General features: G+C 30.7%; 1 protein-coding gene and 1 non-coding gene across 2 annotated transcripts; both read right to left on the reverse strand.

The window, feature by feature from the left end:
- Window positions 1-13,083: 13,083 nt before the first annotated feature.
- On the reverse strand, window positions 13,084-18,315 carry LOC103855315 (1-aminocyclopropane-1-carboxylate synthase 5). The gene is made up of 3 exons (XM_009132280.3): window positions 15,127-18,315; window positions 14,842-15,002; window positions 13,084-14,743 (listed from the first exon to the last, which is right to left on the reverse strand). Exons 1-3 carry the CDS (start codon window positions 15,403-15,405, stop codon window positions 13,771-13,773), a joined length of 1,413 nt encoding a protein of 470 aa, XP_009130528.1. The 5' UTR covers window positions 15,406-18,315; the 3' UTR covers window positions 13,084-13,770.
- Window positions 18,316-21,574: 3,259 nt separating this feature from the next.
- Window positions 21,575-21,674, reverse strand: LOC117132305. The gene has a single exon (XR_004455860.1). It is a non-coding gene; the product is annotated as a small nucleolar RNA snoR8a (small nucleolar RNA).
- Window positions 21,675-21,928: the final 254 nt, after the last annotated feature.

Raw genomic sequence — 21,928 nt, forward strand, 5'->3', positions numbered from 1 at the left:
ATATTGAAGCCTAAGATCTTTAGTACTGTTTTAAAATTTCCAAGCACATTCTACATTTTTAGTAATGTATATTAAACTCTCTTTTATGGTACATGAGCATCGTTTCAATTTTTTGTCAATTAATTTAGTAAAACTTCATAATACTCCCTAAATTGGTAAAACTTCGCTGTAAAATCGCTATTCTCTAAAAAAACGGAGACAACAGATGTTCCAAACCTCTTTGACATTCATCATATGTTAGTGAAGGATGCAACTATGCATTAAAATAGTTTTTTTCATTTTTTGGAAGTTTTCTCAAAATCTATGTGTTAAGCCTGCGGAAATATTGAATTTTTCGGTATATGCTCTAAATACTGAAGCCTATGATATTTAGTTTTTTTTTAACTTCTAAACACATTATACATTTGTAGTAATGTATTTAAACACTATTTTATGGTACATGGGCATTGTTTTAATTTCTTGTCAATTACATTAGTAAAACTTCATAATACTCCCTAAATTGGTGGACTAACCACTATAAATTCGATATTCTTAGAGAAACGGAGACAACAAAGGTTCCAAGCCTCTTTGACATTCATCATTTGTTAGTGAATGATGCAACTATGCATTAAAACATAATTTTCTTATTTTTGAATTTTTCTCAAAATCTATATGTTAACCCCTACAAAAATATTGAATTTTTCTGTAAATGCTCTATATATTGAAGCCTAAGATCTTTAGTATTGTTTTAAAATTTACAACGCATTCTACATTTGTAGTAATGTATATTAAACTCTCTTTTATGGTACATGAGCATCGTTTTAATTTTTTTGTCAATTAATTTAGTAAAACTTCATAATACTCCCTAAATTGGTAGAGTAACCACTGTAAAATCGCTATTGTCTAGAAAAACGGAGATAGCGAATGTTCCAAACCTCTTTGACATTCATCATATGTTAGTGAAGGATGCAACTATACATTAAAATAGTTTTTTTCATTTTTTGGAAGTTTTCTCAAAATCTATGTGTTAAGCCTGCGAAAATATTGAATTTTTCGGTAAATGCTCTATATATTGAAGCTTATGATATTTAGTTTTTTTTTTAACTTCTAAACACATTATACATTTTTAGTAATGTATTTAAACACTATTTTATGGTACATGGGCATTGTTTTAATTTCTTGTCAATTAAATTAGTAAAACTTCATAATACTCCCTAAATTGGTGAACTAACCACTATAAAATCGATATTCTTAGAGAAACGGAGACAACAAAGGTTCCAAGCCTCTTTGACATTCATCATATGTTAGTGAATGATGCAACTATGCATTAAAACATAATTTTCTTATTTTTGAAATTTTCTCAAAATCTATGTGTTAACCCCTACGAAAATATTAAATGTTTCGGTAAATTCTCTATATACTGAAGCTAATGATATTTAGTGTTTTTTATTTTATTAACACATTCTCAATTTGTACAAATGTATATTAACCTCTCTTTCATGGTACATGGGCATCGTTTTAATTTTTTGTCTATTAATTTAGTAAAATTTCAAATTACTCCCTAAATTGGTGGATTAACCACTGTAAAACCGCTATTCACTATAAAAACGGAGACAACAAAGGTTCGAAAAATCTTTGACCTTCATTCTATATTAGTGAAGGATGCAACTATGCATTAAAACAATACTTTCATATTTTTTGAATTTTTCTCAAAATCTATGTATTAACCTCTACGAAAATATTTAATTTTTCGTTAAATGCTCTATATATTGAAGCCTAAGATCATTAGTACTGTTTTAAAATTTCCAAGCACATTCAACATTTGTAGTAATGTATATTAAACTCTCTTTTATGGTACATGAGCATCATTTCAATTTTTTGTCAATTAATTTAGTAAAACTTCATAATACTCCCTAAAATTGGTAGACTAACCACTGTAAAATCACTATTCTCTAGAAAAACGAAGACATCAATTGTTCCAAACCTCTTTGAACTTCTTCATATATTAGTGATTGATGCAACAAAGCATTAAAACAGTATTTTCATTTTTTGGAAGTTTTCTCAAAATCTATGTGTTAACCCCTGCAAAAATATTGAATTTTTCGGTAAATGCTCTATATACTGAAGCCTATGATATTTGTAGTAATGTATTTAAACTCTATTTTATGGTACATGGGCATCATTTTAGTTTCATGTCAATTAACTTAGTAAAACTTCATAACCACTATAAAATCGCTATTCTCTAGAGAAACGGAGACAACAAAGGTTTCAAACCTCTTTTACCTTCATTATATGTTAGTGAATGATTCAACCATGCATTAAAACAGAATTTTCTTATTTTTGAATTTTTTTTTCTCAAAATCTATGTGTTAACCCCTACAAAAATATTGAATTTTTCGGTAAATGCTCTATATATTGAAGCCTAATATCTTTAGTACTGTTTTAAGATTTCCAAGCACACTCAACATTTGTACTAATGTATATTAAACTCTCTTTTATGGTATATGGCATCGTTTTTTTTTTTGGCAATTAATTTAGTAAAACTTCTTAATACTTCATAAATTGGTGGACTAACCACTATAAAATCGCAATTCTCTAGAAAAACGGAGACAACAAAGGTTCCAAACCTCTTTTCCTTCATCATATGTTAGTGAAGGATGCAACTATGCATTAAAACAGTTTTTTTCATTTTTTTTAATTTTTCTCAAAATCTATGTGTCCCTACGAAAATATTAAATTTTTTGGTGAATTCTCTATATACTGAAGCCTATGATATTTAGTGTTTTTTTAAATTTCTAAATACATTCTAAATTTTTATAAATGTATATTAAACTTTATTTCACGGTACATGGGCATTGTTTTATTTTTTTGTCAATTAATTTAGTAAAACTTCATAATACTCCCTAAATTGGTGGACTAACCACTAAAAATTTGATATTCTCTAGAAAAACAGAGACAACAAAGGTTCCAAACCTCTTTGACCTTCATCATATATTAGTGAAGGATGCAAATATGCATTAAAACAGTATTTTCATATTTTTTGAGTTTTTCTCAAAACCTATGTGTTAACCCCTCCTACGAAAATATTGAATTTTTCGGTAAATGCTCTATATACTGAAGCCTATGATATTTAGTTTTTTTAAAATTTCTAAACGCATTCTACATTTGTAGTAATGTATATTAAACTCTATTTTGTGGTACATAGACATCATTTTAATTTTTTGTCAATTAACTTAGTAAATCTTCATTCCCTAAATTGGTGGACTAACCACTGTAAAATCCCTGTGGGAACCAAAATTCGCACTGTCGATTTCCGTTTAAATTAGGAAAATAGGACAACCCTAATTTCCCAGAGGTCCCGAATATCTGCTAATACCACACGCCAAGCAATCAGAACACGAAACTAGAACAGAAATAAAATAAGAAATCGTAAGAAGAGGGCAAAGAGAAGTCTTATTCCAAATTTGGGCTCGAGAGCTGTCGGCGAGATTCCTAGTTATAGCAACCCTAAGACGGCTAAACCTACTTGAGTCGCAGCTCGAAATAACAAAAACGAAAGTTGCCTAATTGCTCTAAGTGCTAAGTTTGCTCTGAAAAAGTTTCTCTCCATGCCTCTCGCCTAGGACTCCTTATATACTCGCTCCGAGGTCGGTTTACGCTTTTTCCCTTAAGCCGTCATAGCCTAAAAATGGAGATATTCCATTTTTCCCGATCTTCGTAATTATCTTCAAAATTTCGTATTTATCCGCGGAAACTTGACATTTATCTTTTCTTCCGAACCAAGCGTAAACCGTCCTAAGGTTTACGGGCTGTTGGTTAAGAAATCGTAAAGTGGGCCTCGAGTCATGTCTTAGGTCCTTTTGGGCCGTCTTTTGATTCGAAGCGTTTATTACGGCTTCTTTCGATAAAGAACGAACTTTCCGCGGTTTTTACAGTAAAGTTCGATTGACGACTTCAAATGTCGAGAGACATGAAATGGGTTTGCTACGGTCTTCGGGATATAGCATCAAAGAGTAGACGAGAACGCATGGAGCTCGAGCCAAAGCTCAGTCGCTACGTAGCGACCGAGCGCAATTTATGTAAAGAATATTATTTTTTTGAATGACCAAAAATTTAAGGATGGTTATTGTTTTAAGAACATTAACTTGTTATTTCTGAACAATTAAATATTAAAATATTTTAGTGGTATAATTTAAACTTGGGTCTGTAGTCAAAAAACAAAACTTGTTTCTAATTTATGTAAAGAATATTATTTTTTTGAATGAGCAAAGATTTAAGGATAGTTATTGGCATATAAATGTTTGAGAACTTTAATTTTTTTTTGAGATTCTACTAGTATAATTGTTTAAGGGTTTTTTAAATATTACTAATTAATTGTTATTGATTCGAAGATTTTCAAATTTCATCAAAATTCTTTATTTATTTATGATAATAGTTTTTCATTCTGTTTTAACAAAATTTAACGTTATTAAAATATAATTTACATTTTTTATTCATAAGATACAACTTTCAAAATATTTTGGCAATTAGAATAATGGATGTAAGATTTAAAATCCGCTATGTAATTTGTTATTTGAATATCACAACAACAAATTACATAGCAGTAGAGTTTACGTTTATTTAGCTTTAAGTTTTGAGATTATTTTTTAAGTGTTTAGGGTTGGTAGAGTTTTAAGGTTAGATGGGATTTATGATTACGTTTAGGTAGGGTTTAGGGTTAGGTTTAGGCAGGGTTTAGGCTTAGCAGGGTTTTAGGGTTAGGTAGGGTTTAGGATTAGAAAGGGTTTAGGGTCAGGTAGGGTTTAGGTTTAGGTAGGGTTAGGGTTTATTAGGGTTAGAAAGGGTTTAGGGTTGGGTAGGGTTTAGGGTTAGAAAGGGTTTAGGGTTTGGTAGGGTTTAGGGTTAGAAAGGGTTTAGGGTTGGGTAGGGTTTAGGGTTAGAAAGGGTTTAGGGTTTGGTAGGGTTTAGGGTTAGAAAGGGTTTAGGGTTAGGGTTTATTAGGGTTAGAAAGGGTTTAGGGTTGGGTAGGGTTTAGGGTAGAAAGGGTTTAGGGTTTGGTAGGGTTTAGGGTTAGAAAGGGTTTAGGGTTAGGTAGGGTTTAGGGTTAGAAAGGGTTTAGGATAGGTAGGGTTTAGGGTTAGGTAGGGTTTAGGGTTAGAAAGGGTTTAGGGTTAGAAAGGGTTTAGGGTAGGTAGGGTTTAGGGTTAGGTAAGGTTTAGGGTTAGTAGGGTTTAGAATTAGGTGGGGTTTAAGGGTTAGGTAGGGTTTAGAATTAGGTAGAGTTTAGGGTTAGAAAGGGTTTAGGGTTAGAAAGGGTTTAGGGTTAGGTAGGGTTTGGGGTTAGTAGGGTTTAGGGCTAGGTAGGGTTTAGGGTTATATGGGGTTTAAGGTTGGGTAGGGTTTAGGGTTAGAAAGGGTTTAGGGTTAGGTAGGGTTTAGGGTTAGAAAGGGTTCAGGGTAGGTAGGGTTTAGGGTTAGGTAGGGTTTAGGGTTAGAAAGGGTTTAGGGTAGGTAGGGTTTAGGGTTAGGTAAGGTTTAGGGTTAGTAGGGTTTAGAATTAAGTGGGGTTTAGGGTTAGGTAGGGTTTAGGATTTGGTTGAGTTTAGGGTTAGAAAGGGTTTAGGGTAGGTAGGGTTTAGGGTTAGGTAGGGTTTGGGGTTAGTAGGGTTTAGGGCTAGGTAGGGTTTAGGGTTAGGTAGGGTTTAGGGTTATATAGGGTTTAGGGTTAGAAAGGGTTTAGTTAGGGTTTAGGGTTAGTAAGGTTTATAGGGTTAGGTAGGGTTTAGGGCTAGAAAGGGTTTAGGGTTAGAAAGGTTTTAGGGTTAGGTAGGGTTTAGGTTAGGTAGGGTTTAGGGTTTGGTAGGGTATAGGGCTAGAATGGGTATAGGGCTAGAATGGGTTTAGGGTTAGAAAGTTTTTAGGTTTAGGTTAGGTAGGGTTTAGGGTTAGTAGGGTTTAGGGTTAGGAAGGGTTTAGGGTTAGAAAGGGTTTAGGGTTTAGTAGGATTTAGGTTAGGTAGGGTTTAGGGTTAGGTTTAGGTAGGGTTTAGGGTTAGGTTTTAGGTAGGGTTTTAGGGTTAGGTAGGGTTTACGTTTAGGGCTAGGTAGGGTTTAGGGATTAGGGTTAGGTTTATGTAGGGTTTAGGGTTAGATAGGGTTAAGGTCTAGGTTTAGGTAGGGTTTAGGTTTAGGTAGTAGGAAAGTTTTAGCGTTTAGTTTAGGTTGGTTTAAGGTTTGGTTTAGAATAATGCTTAGGATTATAGGGTAAGGTTTGTTTGTTTTTTTGTTTATGCATTTAGTGTTGAGTTTTTCGGAGAAAATTTTATATTAATATTATTGATTCATAATTTTTCCTATAATATTAAAATTTTTAACGTATAAAAATATAAAATTTTAATGTATACATTATACATAGGTGAAAAAGAATTCATGAGAATATTACTTTTCCTAAAAAATTTGATGAAATTTTTTTTTTTTGAAAAATAACTAGCGTAAAAATCAAAACAAATATGTTCATCTCTAACTATCAATAAAATTTAATTAACGGGCTATCATGTTTGATTAGTATTCACACATTATATAATTACACTTAAGTTACATAATCAATCATCATATACATAGTTTCTCCAAAAGAGTGAAATAAATTTTATCTCAAATACTTTTCATCAAAAACTTTTAAAATGAAAAAAAAAATTAGAAAATAAAAGAAATAAGAAATTAGATATTAGTAGTTCAATTAGAAAACCAAGCGAAGATAATTGTGAAATCAAAACAAACATGTTCTTTGAAGTGAAGAAGCTTGCACAATGTTCTTTGATTAAGATCTTGTAGAGTTTGTTAACATTTGTTTGTGTTCTTGCTCCTTATTACAAGACCCATTTGGCTATTATTGGAAATGTGACTTTGTTAGCATGTAGCTTTCCTTATCGACAGGTAATGTGACTTCGTTTGGTTTCTATTTTTTTTAATCTCTTCGATTGAGACTTCATGTGAAGTTGGCATAGAGGTCTCTCCTCCTTTGTATACAATGGTCGCTCTTTAATTGGATTTGGATATGATTTGATTGTTTTTTTTTGGGTCTTTGTTCTTGAAAATCTGATTGTTTCAAGGTGCTTTGTTACATTTTCCATGTGGCGGTTTGGTTGTTCATTTCATGTTTAGTTTCCTGAGTACTCACTATCCCTTGAAAATCTGAGTGTTTCAAGGTGCTTTGTTACATCCATGTCTTGATTTCTAATGTGTATGGTTTTCATCCTGCGGTTTTATTGTGGGTCCTTTCACTTCCCTCGCCCGTAAGTTATTCCACTTTTTTAATTGTTGATGGAGAGATTTCTTTTTCACATGAGATGATTGTTGTTTCGTTCGACAGTGATCATTTTTCATGCAAGCGTGAGAGAATACCGAATCTCAAGGCACGCTTAAACACATTCCGTGAAGACTAAAGAGTTTCGAGCTGTCTGGCGTAACTACAATGAACGTTTTGGTTTCAGGCTTTGGGGACGGTGAGATTGAAGATTGAACTTCAGTCACGTGGCTCTTTTTACTTATTTCAACACCACTGGATAAGCTCCTAAAGAGATTTGTGGCCAAGAAAAAGTATGAATATAAATGGTGAATCTATGAGTCCAAGGACCAAATCTCAAGAATCTGTTCAACTTACAACAATGCACATTTTGAGGAAGGAGTGGGTTTGGTTTTTGATAGATAAGTCTAATGCACAAGTTTGTGTTTTTTGTTTCTCAGTAGTACAACCACCACCACACAAAAAACAAAAAAATTATATATAATTAAGAAAATAGTGGATCATGCTTAAAGCGGTTTTACTGGATCATACTTGTTTAACTATTCTATGTGTTGATCGAATGATGTTTAACCATATAAGATAGCACATAACCCATTTGATATTTCTTCTTAATCTAATACTATATATCATTATTATTTGAGTGATATATAAATCAAGTTATTCACTCAACATCTAAATTATTTACCAAGAAATTTATCAGGATATAATTGTGATACCACTCAAATTACCTTAAATAGTGAATTACTCTCTCAAATAAGAAGTTCAATTGTAGTACTTAGAGATCGAATCCACAAGGAGCTAGGGAACCTATTTTATTTAAACCTCCTATTTTTTATTTTCCATTTTTCTTTAATATAGGAAAACAGTATTTTTCTATTTTTGATTTTTTATCAAAAGATATGTGTTAACACTTATGAAAATATTGAATTTTTCGGTAAATGCTCTATATACTGAAGCCTATGATATTTAGTATTTTTAAAAATTTCTATACACATTCCAAATTTATATTAATGTATATTAAATTATCTTTCATCATACATGGGCATCGTTTTAATATTTTGTCAATTAATTTGGTAAAACTTCATAATACTTCATAAATTGGTGAACTAACCACTATAAAATCATTATTCTCTAGAAAAACAAAGACAACAAAGGTTCCAAACCTCTTTGACCTTCATCATATGTTAGTGAATGATGAAAATATGCATTAAAACACAATTTTTCATATTTTTGATTTTTTCTCAAAAATCTATGTATTAACCCCAACGAAAATATTGAATTTTCGGTAAATGCTTTATATACTAAAGCCTATGATATTTAGTATTTTTAAAAATTTCTAAAAACATTCTAAATTTGTATTAATGTATATTAAACTCTCTTTCATGGTACATGGGCATCGTTTTAATATTTTGTCAATTAATTTGGTAAAACTTCATAATACTCCCTAAATTGGTGAACTAACCACTATAAAATCATTATTCTCTAGAAAAACAAAGACAACAAAGGTTTCAAACCTCTTTGACCTTCATCATATGTTAGTGAATGATGAAACTATGCATTAAAACACAATTTTTCATATTTTTAAAATTTTCTCAAAAATCTATGTGTTAACCCCAACGAAAATATTAAATTTTTCGGTAAATGCTCTATATACTAAAGCCTAAGATCTTTAGTGTTGTCTTAAAATTTCTAAACACATTCTACATTAGTAGTAATGTATATTAAACTCTCTTGTATGGTCCATGTGCATCGTTTTAATTTTTTTATCAATTATTTAGTAAAACTTCATAATACTCCCTAAATTGGTGGATTAACCACTATAAAATCGCTATTTTCTAGAAAAAACGGAGACAACAAAGGTTCAAAACCTCTTTGACCTTCATAATATGTAAGTGCATGATGTAACTATGCATTAAAACAGTATTTTCATATTTAAGAATTTTTCTCAAAATTTATGTGTTAACCCTACGACAATATTGAATTTTTCGGTAAATGCTCTATATACTGAAGCCTATGATATATTAAACTCTCTTTCATGGTACATGGGCATCATTTTTATTTTTTCAGTTAATTTAGTAAAAATTCATAATACTACCTAAATTGGTGGACTAACCACTATAAAATCTCTATATTATAGAGACACGAAGACAACAAAAGTTCCAAACCTCTTTGAACTTTATCATATGTTAGTGAATGATACAAATATGCATTAAAACAGTATTTACCTTTTTGAATTTTTATCAAAATCTATGTGTTAAACCCTACGAAAATATTGAATTTTTCGGTAAATTCTATATACTGAAGCCTATGATATTTAGTGTTTTTAAAAATTTCTAAACACATTTTAAATTTGTATTAATTTATATTAAACTCTCTTTCATGATACATGGGCATCATTTTAATATTTTGTCAATTAATTTGGTAAAACTTAATAACACTCCCTAAATTGGTTGACTAGCCACTATAAAATCGTTATTCTCTAGAAAAAGAAAGATAACAAAGGTTTCAAACCTCTTTGACATTCATCATATGTTAGTGAATGATGCAACTATGCATTAAAACATAATTTTTCATATTTTTGAATTTTTCTTAAAATCTATGTGTTAACCCCGAACGAAAATATTAATTTTTTTGGTAAATGCTCAATATACTGAAACCTAAGATCTTTAGTGTTGTTTTAAAATTTCTAAACACATTCTATATTTTTAGTAATGTATACTAAACTCTCTTTTTTGATCAAAAAAAAACTGTCTTTTATGGTCCATGTGCATCGTTTTAATTTTTTTGTCAATTATTTATTAAAACTTAAAAATACTCCCTAAATTGATGGACTAACCACTATAAAATCGCTATTCTCTAGAAAAATAGAGACAACAAAGGTTCAAAACCTCTTTGACCCTCATCATATGTTAGTGTATGATGTAACTATGCATTAAAATAGTATTTTAATATTTATGAATTTTTCTAAAAATCTATGTGTTACCCCCCTACGAAAATATTGAATGTTTCGGTAAAAGCTCTATGTATTGAAGCCTATGATATTTAGTGTTGCTTTAAAAATTTAAAAAACATTCTAAATTTGTATTAATTTATATTAAACTCTCTTTCATGGTACATGGACATCATTTTTATTTTTTCAGTTAATTTAGTAAAACTTCATAATACTACCTAAATTGGTGGATTAACCACTATAAAATCGCTATATTATAGAGACATGAAGACAACAAAAGTTCCAAACCTCTTTGAACTTCATCATATGTTAGTGAATGATACAAATATGCATTAAAACAGTATTTTCCTATTTTTGAATTTTTATCAAAATCTATGTGTTAACCCCCTACGAAAAAATTGAATTTTTCGTTAAATGCTCTTTATACTGAAGCCTAAAATCTTTAATGTTGTTGTAAATTTTCTAAACACATTTTAAATTTGTAGTAATGTATATTAAACTCTCTTCTATGGTACATGGGCATCGTTTTAATATTTTTTCAATTAATTTAATATAACTTCATATTACTCCCTAAATTAGTGGACTAACCACTATAAAATCGTTATTCTCTAGAAAAACAGGGATAACAAAGGGTTCCAAACCTCTTTGACATTCATCATATGTTAGTAAATGATGCAACTATGCATTAAAACAGTATCTACATATATTTGAATTTTTCTTAAAATCTATGTGTTTTTTGGTAATATTTAGTTTGTCGGTAAATGTTCTATATACTGAAGTCTATGATATTTAGTGTTTTTAAAAATTTCTAAACACATTATAAATTTGTATTAATGTATATTAAACTTTCTTTCATGCTGCATGGGCATCGTTTTAATTTTTTGTCAGTTATTTTAGTTAAACTTCATTATAGTCTTCTAAATTGGTGGACTAACCACTATAAAATCGTTATTTTCTAGAGAAACGTAAACAACAAAAGTTTCAAACCTCTTTGACCTTCGTCATATGTTAGTAAAGGATACAACTATTCATTAAAACAGTATTTTCATATTTTTGATTTTTTCTCAAAATCTATGTGTTAATAACCCCTACGAAAATATTGAATTTTTCGGTAAATGCTCTATATACTAAAGCCTATGATCTTTAATATATTGTTTTAAAATTTATAAACACATTTAACATCTGTATTAATGTACATTAAACTCTCTTTCATGGTACATGGATATTGTTTTAATTTTTTGTCAGTTAATTTAGTAAAACTTCATAACACTCCCTAAATTGGTGGACTAACCACTATAAAATCACTATTTTCTAAAGAAACGAAGACAACAAAAGTTTCAAACCTCTTTAATCTGCATCATATGTTAGTGAATTATGCAACTATGTATTAAAACAGTATTTTGAATTTTTGAATTTTTCTCAAAATCTATGTGTTAACAACACCTACGAAAATATTGAGTTTTCTATAAATGTTATGATCTTTAGTGTTGTTTTAAAACTTCAAAACACATTATACATTTGTATTAATGTATATTAAACTCTATTTCATTGTACATGGGCATCGTTTTAATTTTTTGTCAATTAATTTAGTAAAATTTCATAATACTCCCTAGTTTGATGGACCAACGATTATAAAATCGCTATATTCTAGAGACTCGGAGACAACAAAAGTTTCAAACTTCTTTGAACTTAATCATATGTTAGTGAATGATGTAACTAATTGTTAAAACAGTATTTTCATATTTTTGAATTTTTCTGAAAATCTAGGTGTTAACAACCCCTACAAAAATATTGAATTTTTCGGTAAATGATCTATATACTGAAGGCTATGATCTTCAGTGTTGATTTAGAATTTATAAACACATTCTACATTTTTATTATTATATATTATACTCTCTTTCTTGGTACATAGGCATCATTTTAATTTTTTGTCAATTAATTTAGTAAAACTTCATAATACTCTCTAAATTGGTAGATTAACCATTATAAAATTGTTATTTTCTAGAGAAACGGAGACAATAAAAGTTCCAAACCTCTTTGAACTTCATCATATGTTAGTGAATGATGCAACTATGCATTAAAACAGTATTTTCATATTTTTTATTTTTTTCTCAAAATCTATGTGTTAACTAACCCCTACGAAAATAATAAATTTTTCGGTAAATGCTCTATATACTGAAGCCTATGATATTTATTGTTGTTTTAAATTTTTAAACACATTCTAAATTTTTATTAATGTATATTAAACTCTCTTTCATGGTACATGGGCATCGCTTTAATTTTTTATCAGTTAATTTAGTAGAACTTCATAATACTCTCTAAATTGGTAGTTTAACTACTATAAAATCTCTATTTTCTAGAGAAACGGAGACAACAAAAGTTTCAAACCTCTTTGAACTTCATCATATGTTAGTAAAGGATGCAACTACGCATTAAAACAGTATTTGCAAATTTTAAATTTTTCTCAAAATTTATGTGTTAACCCCTACGATAATATTGAATTTTTCGATAAATGCTCTATATACTGAAGCCTATGATCTTTAGTGTTATTTTAAAATTTCTAAACACATTCTAAATTTTTATTAATGTATATTAAACTATCTTTCATGGTACATGGGCATCTTTTTATTTTTTGTCAATTAATTTAGTAAAATTTCATAATACTCCCTACATTGGTGGACCGACCACTATAAAATCATTATTTTCTAGAGAAACGAAAACAACAAAAGTTTCAAACCTCTTTGAACTTCATCATATGTTAGTGAAGGATGCAACTATGCGTTAAAACAATATTTTCATATTTTTGAAATTTTCTCAAAATTTATGTGTTAACAACCCTTACAAAAATATTGAATTTTCGGTAAATGCTCTATATACTGAAGTCTATGATTTTTAGTGTTGTTTTAAAATTTATAAATACATTCTACATTTGTATTAATGTATATTAAACTCTCTTTCATGGTAAATGGACATCGTTTTAATTTTTTGTCAATTAATTTAGTAAAACTTCATAATACTCCCTAAATAAGTGGACTAACTATTATAAAATCGATATTCTCTAGAAAAATAGAGACAACAAAGATTTCAAACATCTTTAACATTCATTATATGGTAGTGAATGATGCAACTATGCATTAAAACATACTTATATTAAAGAATGTATCACAAGCTGTTCAGAAATCAATACAAATTACATAAACACATATTATTGGAATATTAATATATTAAAAGAGTGAATTACACAATACATGCAAACTTTTAATTAAAATTACAACCGGATATATATATAGCCACTGCAAATCCACATTCGGACTGAGTGCATTTTTTAACACATAACGACACTTACAGTAACAATTTTACACCCGAAAAATTGCATAAAATACCCAAACATTTATGAATATTACACATATATAATGATATTATATATATCTTGGAAAATGAAAAAATACTTCTCCAAAATATAAAAAAATGAAGGAAATAAAGAAGAAAAAACCTTGGAAGACTTTGTTGTCGTCTCAAACTCAGGGAGATGAATAATTTCATCGCTCATCAGGCACACGGTCGGACCATGAAACCCGGAAAACCCAGTTAGAGACTGTCTTCTTCCTCAAACTCTTGAGCCTTTCATGGCTGCTTCTTGATATCATCCGTCCACAGTCTGTGGACTCTACGAATGTTTTGAGCCTCTTCAAGGCCAAATCGAGTGTACCCTCGCTCATATTAGCGAAACAAACCCTAAACCAACCCGGTTCGGTGCAGTGACACGACGAACCGGGTGAGATGTTTAGTTTCACGTTGTAGACAATCTTTTTCCAGAGGTCGAGCTCTGCTTCGAATGTGTTTGTGTCCAAGAGGTGTCTCATGTCGACCCAACAGAACAAACCCGCATTGCTTCTCAAGCAAGTAATCCCCGCGGACTCAAGACCAGACACTAGGCGCTTTTGTCTGGACTTGAGCCGTTTCTGATTCTCCTCGAGGTATTGGCTTGTGAACTTTTTGTCTGAGAGCAATGCAGAGAGAAGGTATTGAGTCTGAGAAGAAACAAGACCGAAACTCGACATTTTTGTCGCTGCGGAAACGATCATTTCATCGTTGGAGTAGATCGCTCCCACGCGGAAACCAGGAAGCCCTAGATCTTTGGAAAGGCTGTAAACGACGTGGACTCTTTTAGAAACCTCGGTGTTTTCGAGTTTCTTGTCTTTCAAGACATCCATCACGCTTATGAACTGTTCAAACCCGAACATAGTGCCTGAGTAGATCTCGTCGCTGATGAGATGAATGTTCTTGGAAGTGATGAAGTCAACGAGAAGGTTAAGTTCACGTCTGGTCAACGCAGTGCCAAGTGGGTTCGATGGATTCGTGACAAGAACTCCTTTGACTTTGAGATCAAGTTTGTGGGCTTGTTGGTAAGCTTGTTGAAGAGCTGCTTCCGTGATTTGGAAGCCATTGGAGCTTGAGCAGTGAATCGGCACGATCTCAGCTCCAGTTCTCCATTTAAGATCTCTATCAAATCTGTAATCATTAAAAAGCCAAAGCGTAAACAAGAGAGTTTTTAATGAGTTTACTTGGAATCCAAGTAAAGTGGAGCTAGGGTTATAATTGTAACTTACCCAGGATAGTAAGGAGTAGGCAAGAGGAAAGCATCGCCAGGCTCAGCGAGACAAAACATGAGTGTCTCGTTCGCTGAGGTCGAACCAGCGGCTAAAACAATCTTTTTGGGATCAAATGTGACTCTGTTTCCTCTTATCTCTTCCATGAACTCAGCCATAGCCTATAAAAAAAAAAGAGAAAATACATACGTTCATGAGAATTGAGAAAATAATTTCATTACTTGCGATACAAGTTATTAGGTTTATGTCTCTTATCCAATTTAAAGAAAACAAAATAAAGCTTACTTTTTTGAATTCAGGCATGCCGTGATAGTCTTGAAAGAGAGCAAGCTCTCTGAAAATGGATTGACCGTTCCTCTTGAGACTAGCTGCGTCTGGGTTCCTAGCTAACCATGACTCGATGAGATCGAAACATAGCTGATTTTCGGCAAGACCCATCTGGATCATCCCATTAGGGTTCTTGATCTCATCGTAAGGATTCTTCTCGTACTCTTCCCATCCCAAGAAGTAGGATGAGTCTTGTCCATGACCGTTGCCTGTCACTTTTGTTGAAAGCTGTTTCATTTTTCTGATTTTATGTCAAGAAATTTTGGTCGAAGAGAGAATTAATGAGAGGAAAGAGAGAGAGAGAGAGAACAAAAAAAGAGATCTTGGTTTAGGGTTTAAGCTGGTGAAGAGTGAGATGTGTTTGAAGAATCAATGGGTATGTTGAGGGATATATATAGATAACAATCTTACGACATTTTATCCCAAAAAATAAAAAAGTGTGACAAAAGAATCAGAAACTAGACACTCTTTTGACCGCCCAGACATTAACACATTTTTAGTAAATTTTCGTTAAGACATGTGAGACAATTTATTTTATTGTGTTTTATTACGACTCTAACAATCATTCAGCTATTATTTGATGAGAATTGATATTCAATATATTGCAATATAGAGCTTTATACTATATGAAAATAAGAGTGATCCATTATTGAACTTCTATTTATTATTGCATTCACACATACGGCGATAAATCTTAGTATTGGTTTTATTCAGAAAGTTTCAATTATACATACACACAAAATTAAATGATAGAATTTGAGCTGAGTTCCCTGATTAATTTGTTCGTTTCCTAGGATTTGAATATTAAATAATTTTAGTAGGGATAAGAAATAAAACGATAATATATTATTAAAATAATGATATTAAGTTTAATTAAATGATTAACCTTTACGCGTTTCCGTCACCGCCGGACCGCCCTTGTTATGACCATCATTTAGGGACCAAATATGCCAATTAAAAAAAGCAAACTCATATGCCATATATAAATGGTTTATTTATAAAAATCGAATTACTATTATTTTATTTTTTTGTAGTTATGGTAATAACAACAGAATCCCGCTCAATGGAGTTAGATATCAACTCATGAACTAATATGCAGTCTACGTACCCTTTCTTCAATATTGTTTGTTGTCTTTTTCCAATACTAATGACTTGTAAATCAACTACTAAATACAGATGGTAAAACTATCAGATATCATTTCTACGAATATTGTGACATAACACGAAATTTTCTTATCATAACTAGTGTCAACAGAGTTATATAAATACTAATAAAATAAAATAAAAAGTGGTAAACGTAAAATTAGAAAGCAAGGAAAATAACATACAAGAAAAAGGAAGAGAGACAAGTGGGGATCAAAAGTAATGCTCATGAATCGCTTGAAGAAAATGTATTATCTCATTAAGTTGATCGTGTATACGTATGCATGTACATATATATACATCTAAAATACATATATTTATACTGAAGATGGTAAGTCAAAGAGAACCATTTATGCTCCCTATACTAGCTAGTAGTCCTGAATAAGTTGGTCCGCCTTTAATTTTTTTCTCCGGTCATATTGACATCGACTTGTCAATTTGGTGGGATCATTTTCATGCAATGCAAGTATACCTTTTTCACGACTAGCCATGATCGACGTATACTTTCTTTTTTAGCAAAGATCGACGTATATATGTACTAATGTATATCAATAGAAGTATATAACAAAGTATGACGTTTTAGCATAAATCTGTAGATCAATCAGATTCCAATTTTGAGAGAAAACATGGACTTGTATATATTGAGCCACATTGTTGCATATTTCGATAACCAACGAAGTTGATGATTCTGGGATGGTAACCATGGAAAAGTGTATGACCAGAAGAAGACTATATATTTAAAATAAATTTATCTCTGGTTGGAAGAAGGAATTAATGTCTTCATCAAAAAGAAGGAATTTATATTTTTATATGTGGTTTTTACTGAACTTATTTTCATCCCGCATATATGAATTTAAGAAATTGAAAAGCATATATTTCTGAACTGTTTTTCTGAAGAAGAAAAAAAAGCACAAGTAGGTTGCGCAACGAGTTATTCAAACATGGGATTTAAAATGGTGATCTATTAATTTGGACATAGGTTAATATGATTACTTAACATTTAATCAATCTAGTTGCGTTAAATTTAACAAACAAAATCAGGTGGACGAGATCAAGGCAATGCTGGTAGGCTGGTAGCCGCTGGTTTATATAACTTATCCCCCAGATTTTCAAGTGACGTTGTTCGATTTAAGTTTGACTCCAACGATCAACTAACTTAACTGAATATTCTTTGGTAGGTATTATATAGTGGTTATTGTTTCTCTAAAATAATAAAACCCTCAACGTCAAGAAACGTTATCTTATAGCAATATCTAAGATACATTTAAAAATAATAATGAATGAGACATTGCGATTTTCTCAAATTATTTTTCAAGATTTCATAAATATCAAACTGATTTGATTGGTGCGGCCAAAATGGGTCCTTGAATAACAACTTCTAATAATGATAAAAATAAAAAGCAAAACGACCCATTGAAACTAGCATGTGAAATCATCATACTGATGATGATGAAGCCATATATTTCGGTATTTATCATCTTAGTCTTGATTGCGTTTCCTGAAACTACCAAAAGATATCATATCAACCTGATAAATGCAATCATATAATTAATATCACATAATAGTTTTAGATTTAAAATTAATTTTAAAAATCAAATCAGAACATATTTTTATTATATATCATTAAAAATAGATTTGTTAGATTTTTATATTATAGATTATTATATTAGAAGAAAGGGAATATGGGCAATGTTTTTAAACCCGACCCGGACACTGAACCGGACGACTTACCGGGTTGCTGGGTCACTGGGTCGACTGCGGGTGAACCACGGATGAACCGCAAGTTAATAAATGAATTAATTTTATTATATAATAATATATCAGCTATGTAAATAAAAATATAAAAACTAAATTTAAATATTTTCTAATTTTTTTTAAAAACATAAAATAATAGTTTGGATATGTATATATTTTATACTTAAAAACATTTAAAAAATACTTAACTTTAGTTTTTATATTTTTATTTTCATTTGACATACAAAATATCAAAAAATAGTTTAGACTATTTAAAATTTTCTCTAACAAGGTAAGAGTTATGACATCTAAAAAAATCAAAACATAAAATTTATAAATATTTAAATGTTTAATGTGAATAATAAATTAAACTTCAAATACAAAATAAACCAAAAGTAAAAGATCATTGTAATAAATTGTTAATAACGGAAATAAACTAACACTAAATCACATCAACTAATTTTGGTTTTCTCTACCATGGTTCATTTCATTTTCTTTATGTCATATGGCATAGTAAAGTTTTCATCAAAATCTAAAAATCAGAGATATAAAACTGAAAAGAAAAAACCAACTTTTTTTGTCAGCACCTAACTTCTTAGTTGGAAACTTAGAATATAAAACATAATCTGAAAACATAATTAAAAACTAAAAAAAAGAAGTAAAAATTATTTATTGGTTGAACCCGTGGTTCAACCGGCATCGGGTTCCGGGTTTTACTGGGTTTTTACGGGTTTTTGCGGGTTTCTAAATATTGGGTTTTTTACAAAACCCAAACCGGATTTTTTCTGGGTCACCGGATTTACCGGTTCAACCGCGGGTCCGGGTCGGATTTCAAAACACTGAATATGGGAGAATAATATTATCTCAACAATTTGTTTGATGAATTCAAGTTTAATCAAAACAAGTACTGTAAATTATTTTTGAACAAATCATAATCTGATATTTTGATAAATAATCGTGATAATACTTCTTTAAAAAATATATATGAAGAAAAAAAAGAAACTGCTAAAGTTTGAACTGTATGTAGTATATGGAAATTTTTCTCTAAATTTATTTGATCTGGTTATAGATATCAGATGGAAAAAGTTATGTATATATTTGTCTTATATTTAAATGTTTTATAAAATAAGAAAAAAGTTTAAAAATAAGAGAGGAGGTAGAGACGTGAGGGAGGCACATGGAGATGCAGTAGAAATAGGGTTTAAGAATGCATGTGAACAGTATAGGTTATAAGACCCTACCCACCCCCAAATCCCTACATCAAACAACAACATTTTGTGACAACCATCGTGATCTTTCTTCCTTCCATTTTTGTTTTAGTTAATAGCCACTACTCATGTTCCAAAAATTGAAAACGTGGGTCCCATAAAACTCTCAAAACCTGATATGTGTTTTGTATATTTGAATGTTTTAGTGAATCTTCATTCCAACTGATCTCTCTTGTCTAATTGAGGTTGTAATTCACCTTTTCGGGTGAAACAACGTTTTATAGATTCTTAGTCTCCGTCAAAGTGAAATGTGGTTCACTATAAGCAAGATTCATGAATTAGAATTATGAAAAAAAACTTTCTGCTATGATTTCATCCATGGTTTGAATATTTTTACTATGATTCCAATTATTTTAGACATAATCAGTCACGGTAAATATCCTAAATAAAATATTTGGTAATAAATTTTTGAGGATTATTGTAGTTTCGGTTCAAAATTATTCTGCATGCTATTAAAAGAAAAATAAAATATTTGGCTTTTTAATACATATTTTGTGACATCTTATTTGGAATTATAAAATTTACATGTTTCACGAGAGAAGAGAAGGAACGATAAACCAATTGGGTAGGTCATATGACTATATCAAAGCCAATGATAAACCAAATAAATACTTTGATGAAATAAAGAAAAATATTCCCACCTGCATTAGATACCACCATGTTAACAAACAGCATGGTCAACTTATGTTTATGTCTTTACACCATTGTGTGTCTCCCCCCCTCGTTTTCCATATTCATAAAACCTAGGCTGTGTTTTTTGTTTGTTTGTTTGTCATTTTGGACAAACAGTTCCATTTTGTAACCTACTGTGGATTGTATGCAAATGTAAAAATGATTCATTTAGGCTACTCTAATATATATCATAAGATTAGCCCGTGTTTTGGCTAAGTCAAGAGAGAAACCTATATGCCTAATGTAACCTGGACCATTCTTATAGTGCCTATACATTTCAATTAACATATGGACTTTATCATTGGGCCTAATACATTTAATCAGATCAAGCAGAGAGGGAGCAGTGCACAGGCCTCTTCTTGACTTGTAGAGTAACTAGAGTTGCCTCTAACCTTAGACATGCCTCTTCTTGATTTGTCTATCAGATTTTAAAATGAAACAAATGCAGGCTAATTTATTAAATATATTTAAAACTTGTTGAAAAAGTTTAAATATATTAAATTAAGAATCAAATAGTTGAGAATGTGTTACAACTTACAATCTTGTGGAACTTTTCTATTACCTTCTACGGAGGGAAAAATACATAACAGAGAGGAGATATATCTAATATCTGGTATGATGCTTTTCAAAACCAGTAATAATTATAAGATTAGAATCGAGAAACAAAACTCCACCAAGGAAAAGCATGCATACATACAAAACTTTGGTTACCAAAGATCTCAGATCCGACAAAATACGTGTGTGAACGCTTTTCTTTCTTTTCCAAAGCTTAGAAAATTTCACTAGCGGAGAGCTTCCTAGTGTTTATTGTCAAACATAACATTGTGTTGGTTTTTGATACCGCTTGTGCGTCTAACTGGAGACGTGAGGAACCGACGAAACATATGGTTACTGGTAAAACTTTTGAGATAATTGGATTTTTATTGTCAACAGACATTGGTTAGGCTTGTAATAGCGCATGCAAGCATTTTTCCAACGATAGGTAAGAAAGATAAAAAAGTTTAGGCGTGGACCAGCAAAATATTCGACCCCAATTTAGTAGAAACAAAATATAGATTCAAACTCAAACAAAATGATCAAAGCTTTTTATACGAAAAAGACTTAAAAATAACGTGAGTATTCTTTGCTTTTATGTGATTATAGTACAAGTTAAAACACAATTTGTAAGTTATGATAATCATGGATGCAAGCATATTTTTAGTTTATGCTAGTGGACCAGCAAAAAGATCAACTTCAGTTTAGGTTCATGTCCGTCTCCAAATATAAAGCCCAAATATGATTATTGATTTCTTTGTTCAAGCCCAAAATTATTCTTGGATTAAAGTCCCGTGGCAAGTCATATGATTTAAAACTACAGTTCGTATAAAATTTTACATTACGGGCAAAAAGGCTCAAAACCATAAAGCATTGTCCACTCTTAATATCATATCAAAGAGACATCTTTGATGGAAGTTACCTTTGTCAAACTGTTCTTTACAATTAGAATATAAAATTTCACATACAAGTATGATAGAGGTACATTGAATACAAAAAAATTAGCTTAGTAAATATTTGGAAATTGTTTTTCGAAAAAAAAAGACGTTTGAGAAGAGAGCTCATATTCTATGGGTGTATAATAAGTCTATCATGCCCAGAAATTGAGCAAATCAGATTTTTTTGATTCTTGTGGTTTATAATCACTGCTCTCTTCTCCAATCGATTTTGAAACAAATAAAATCACAGCACAAACTTTTTTTTAAAAAAAAGTCAATAAAATCGGCAACGAACATCATGAATTGAAAAAAAAACATATTTTAATTCTGAAAGAGAGAAAATAATAGAACATAAGAATAACAAAGACCCTCTTTTTGTTTCTGCTATAGAGGTTGATGCTGGAGATGGTGTTTAGTGGCTCTTTATATACCCGACAGAGCAAGCTAGGGTTTCATTGGGCTTTTATAGGC

This window comes from Brassica rapa, chromosome A02 (genome assembly GCF_000309985.2).
Source record: "Brassica rapa cultivar Chiifu-401-42 chromosome A02, CAAS_Brap_v3.01, whole genome shotgun sequence".
NCBI classification, from domain to species: Eukaryota; Viridiplantae; Streptophyta; class Magnoliopsida; order Brassicales; family Brassicaceae; genus Brassica; species Brassica rapa.

Excerpts from the sequence above, each read along its gene's own strand:
- LOC103855315 (XM_009132280.3), bottom strand. The coding sequence starts at position 15,405 with ATGAAACAGCTTTCAACAAAAGTGACAGGCAACGGTCATGGACAAGAC. Across the intron at positions 15,003-15,126 it reads GCATGCCTGAATTCAAAAAA|GCTATGGCTGAGTTCATGGA; the intron begins GTAAGCTTTATT and ends TTTTTTTTATAG. Across the intron at positions 14,744-14,841 it reads CCTACTCCTTACTATCCTGG|ATTTGATAGAGATCTTAAAT; the intron begins GTAAGTTACAAT and ends TAATGATTACAG.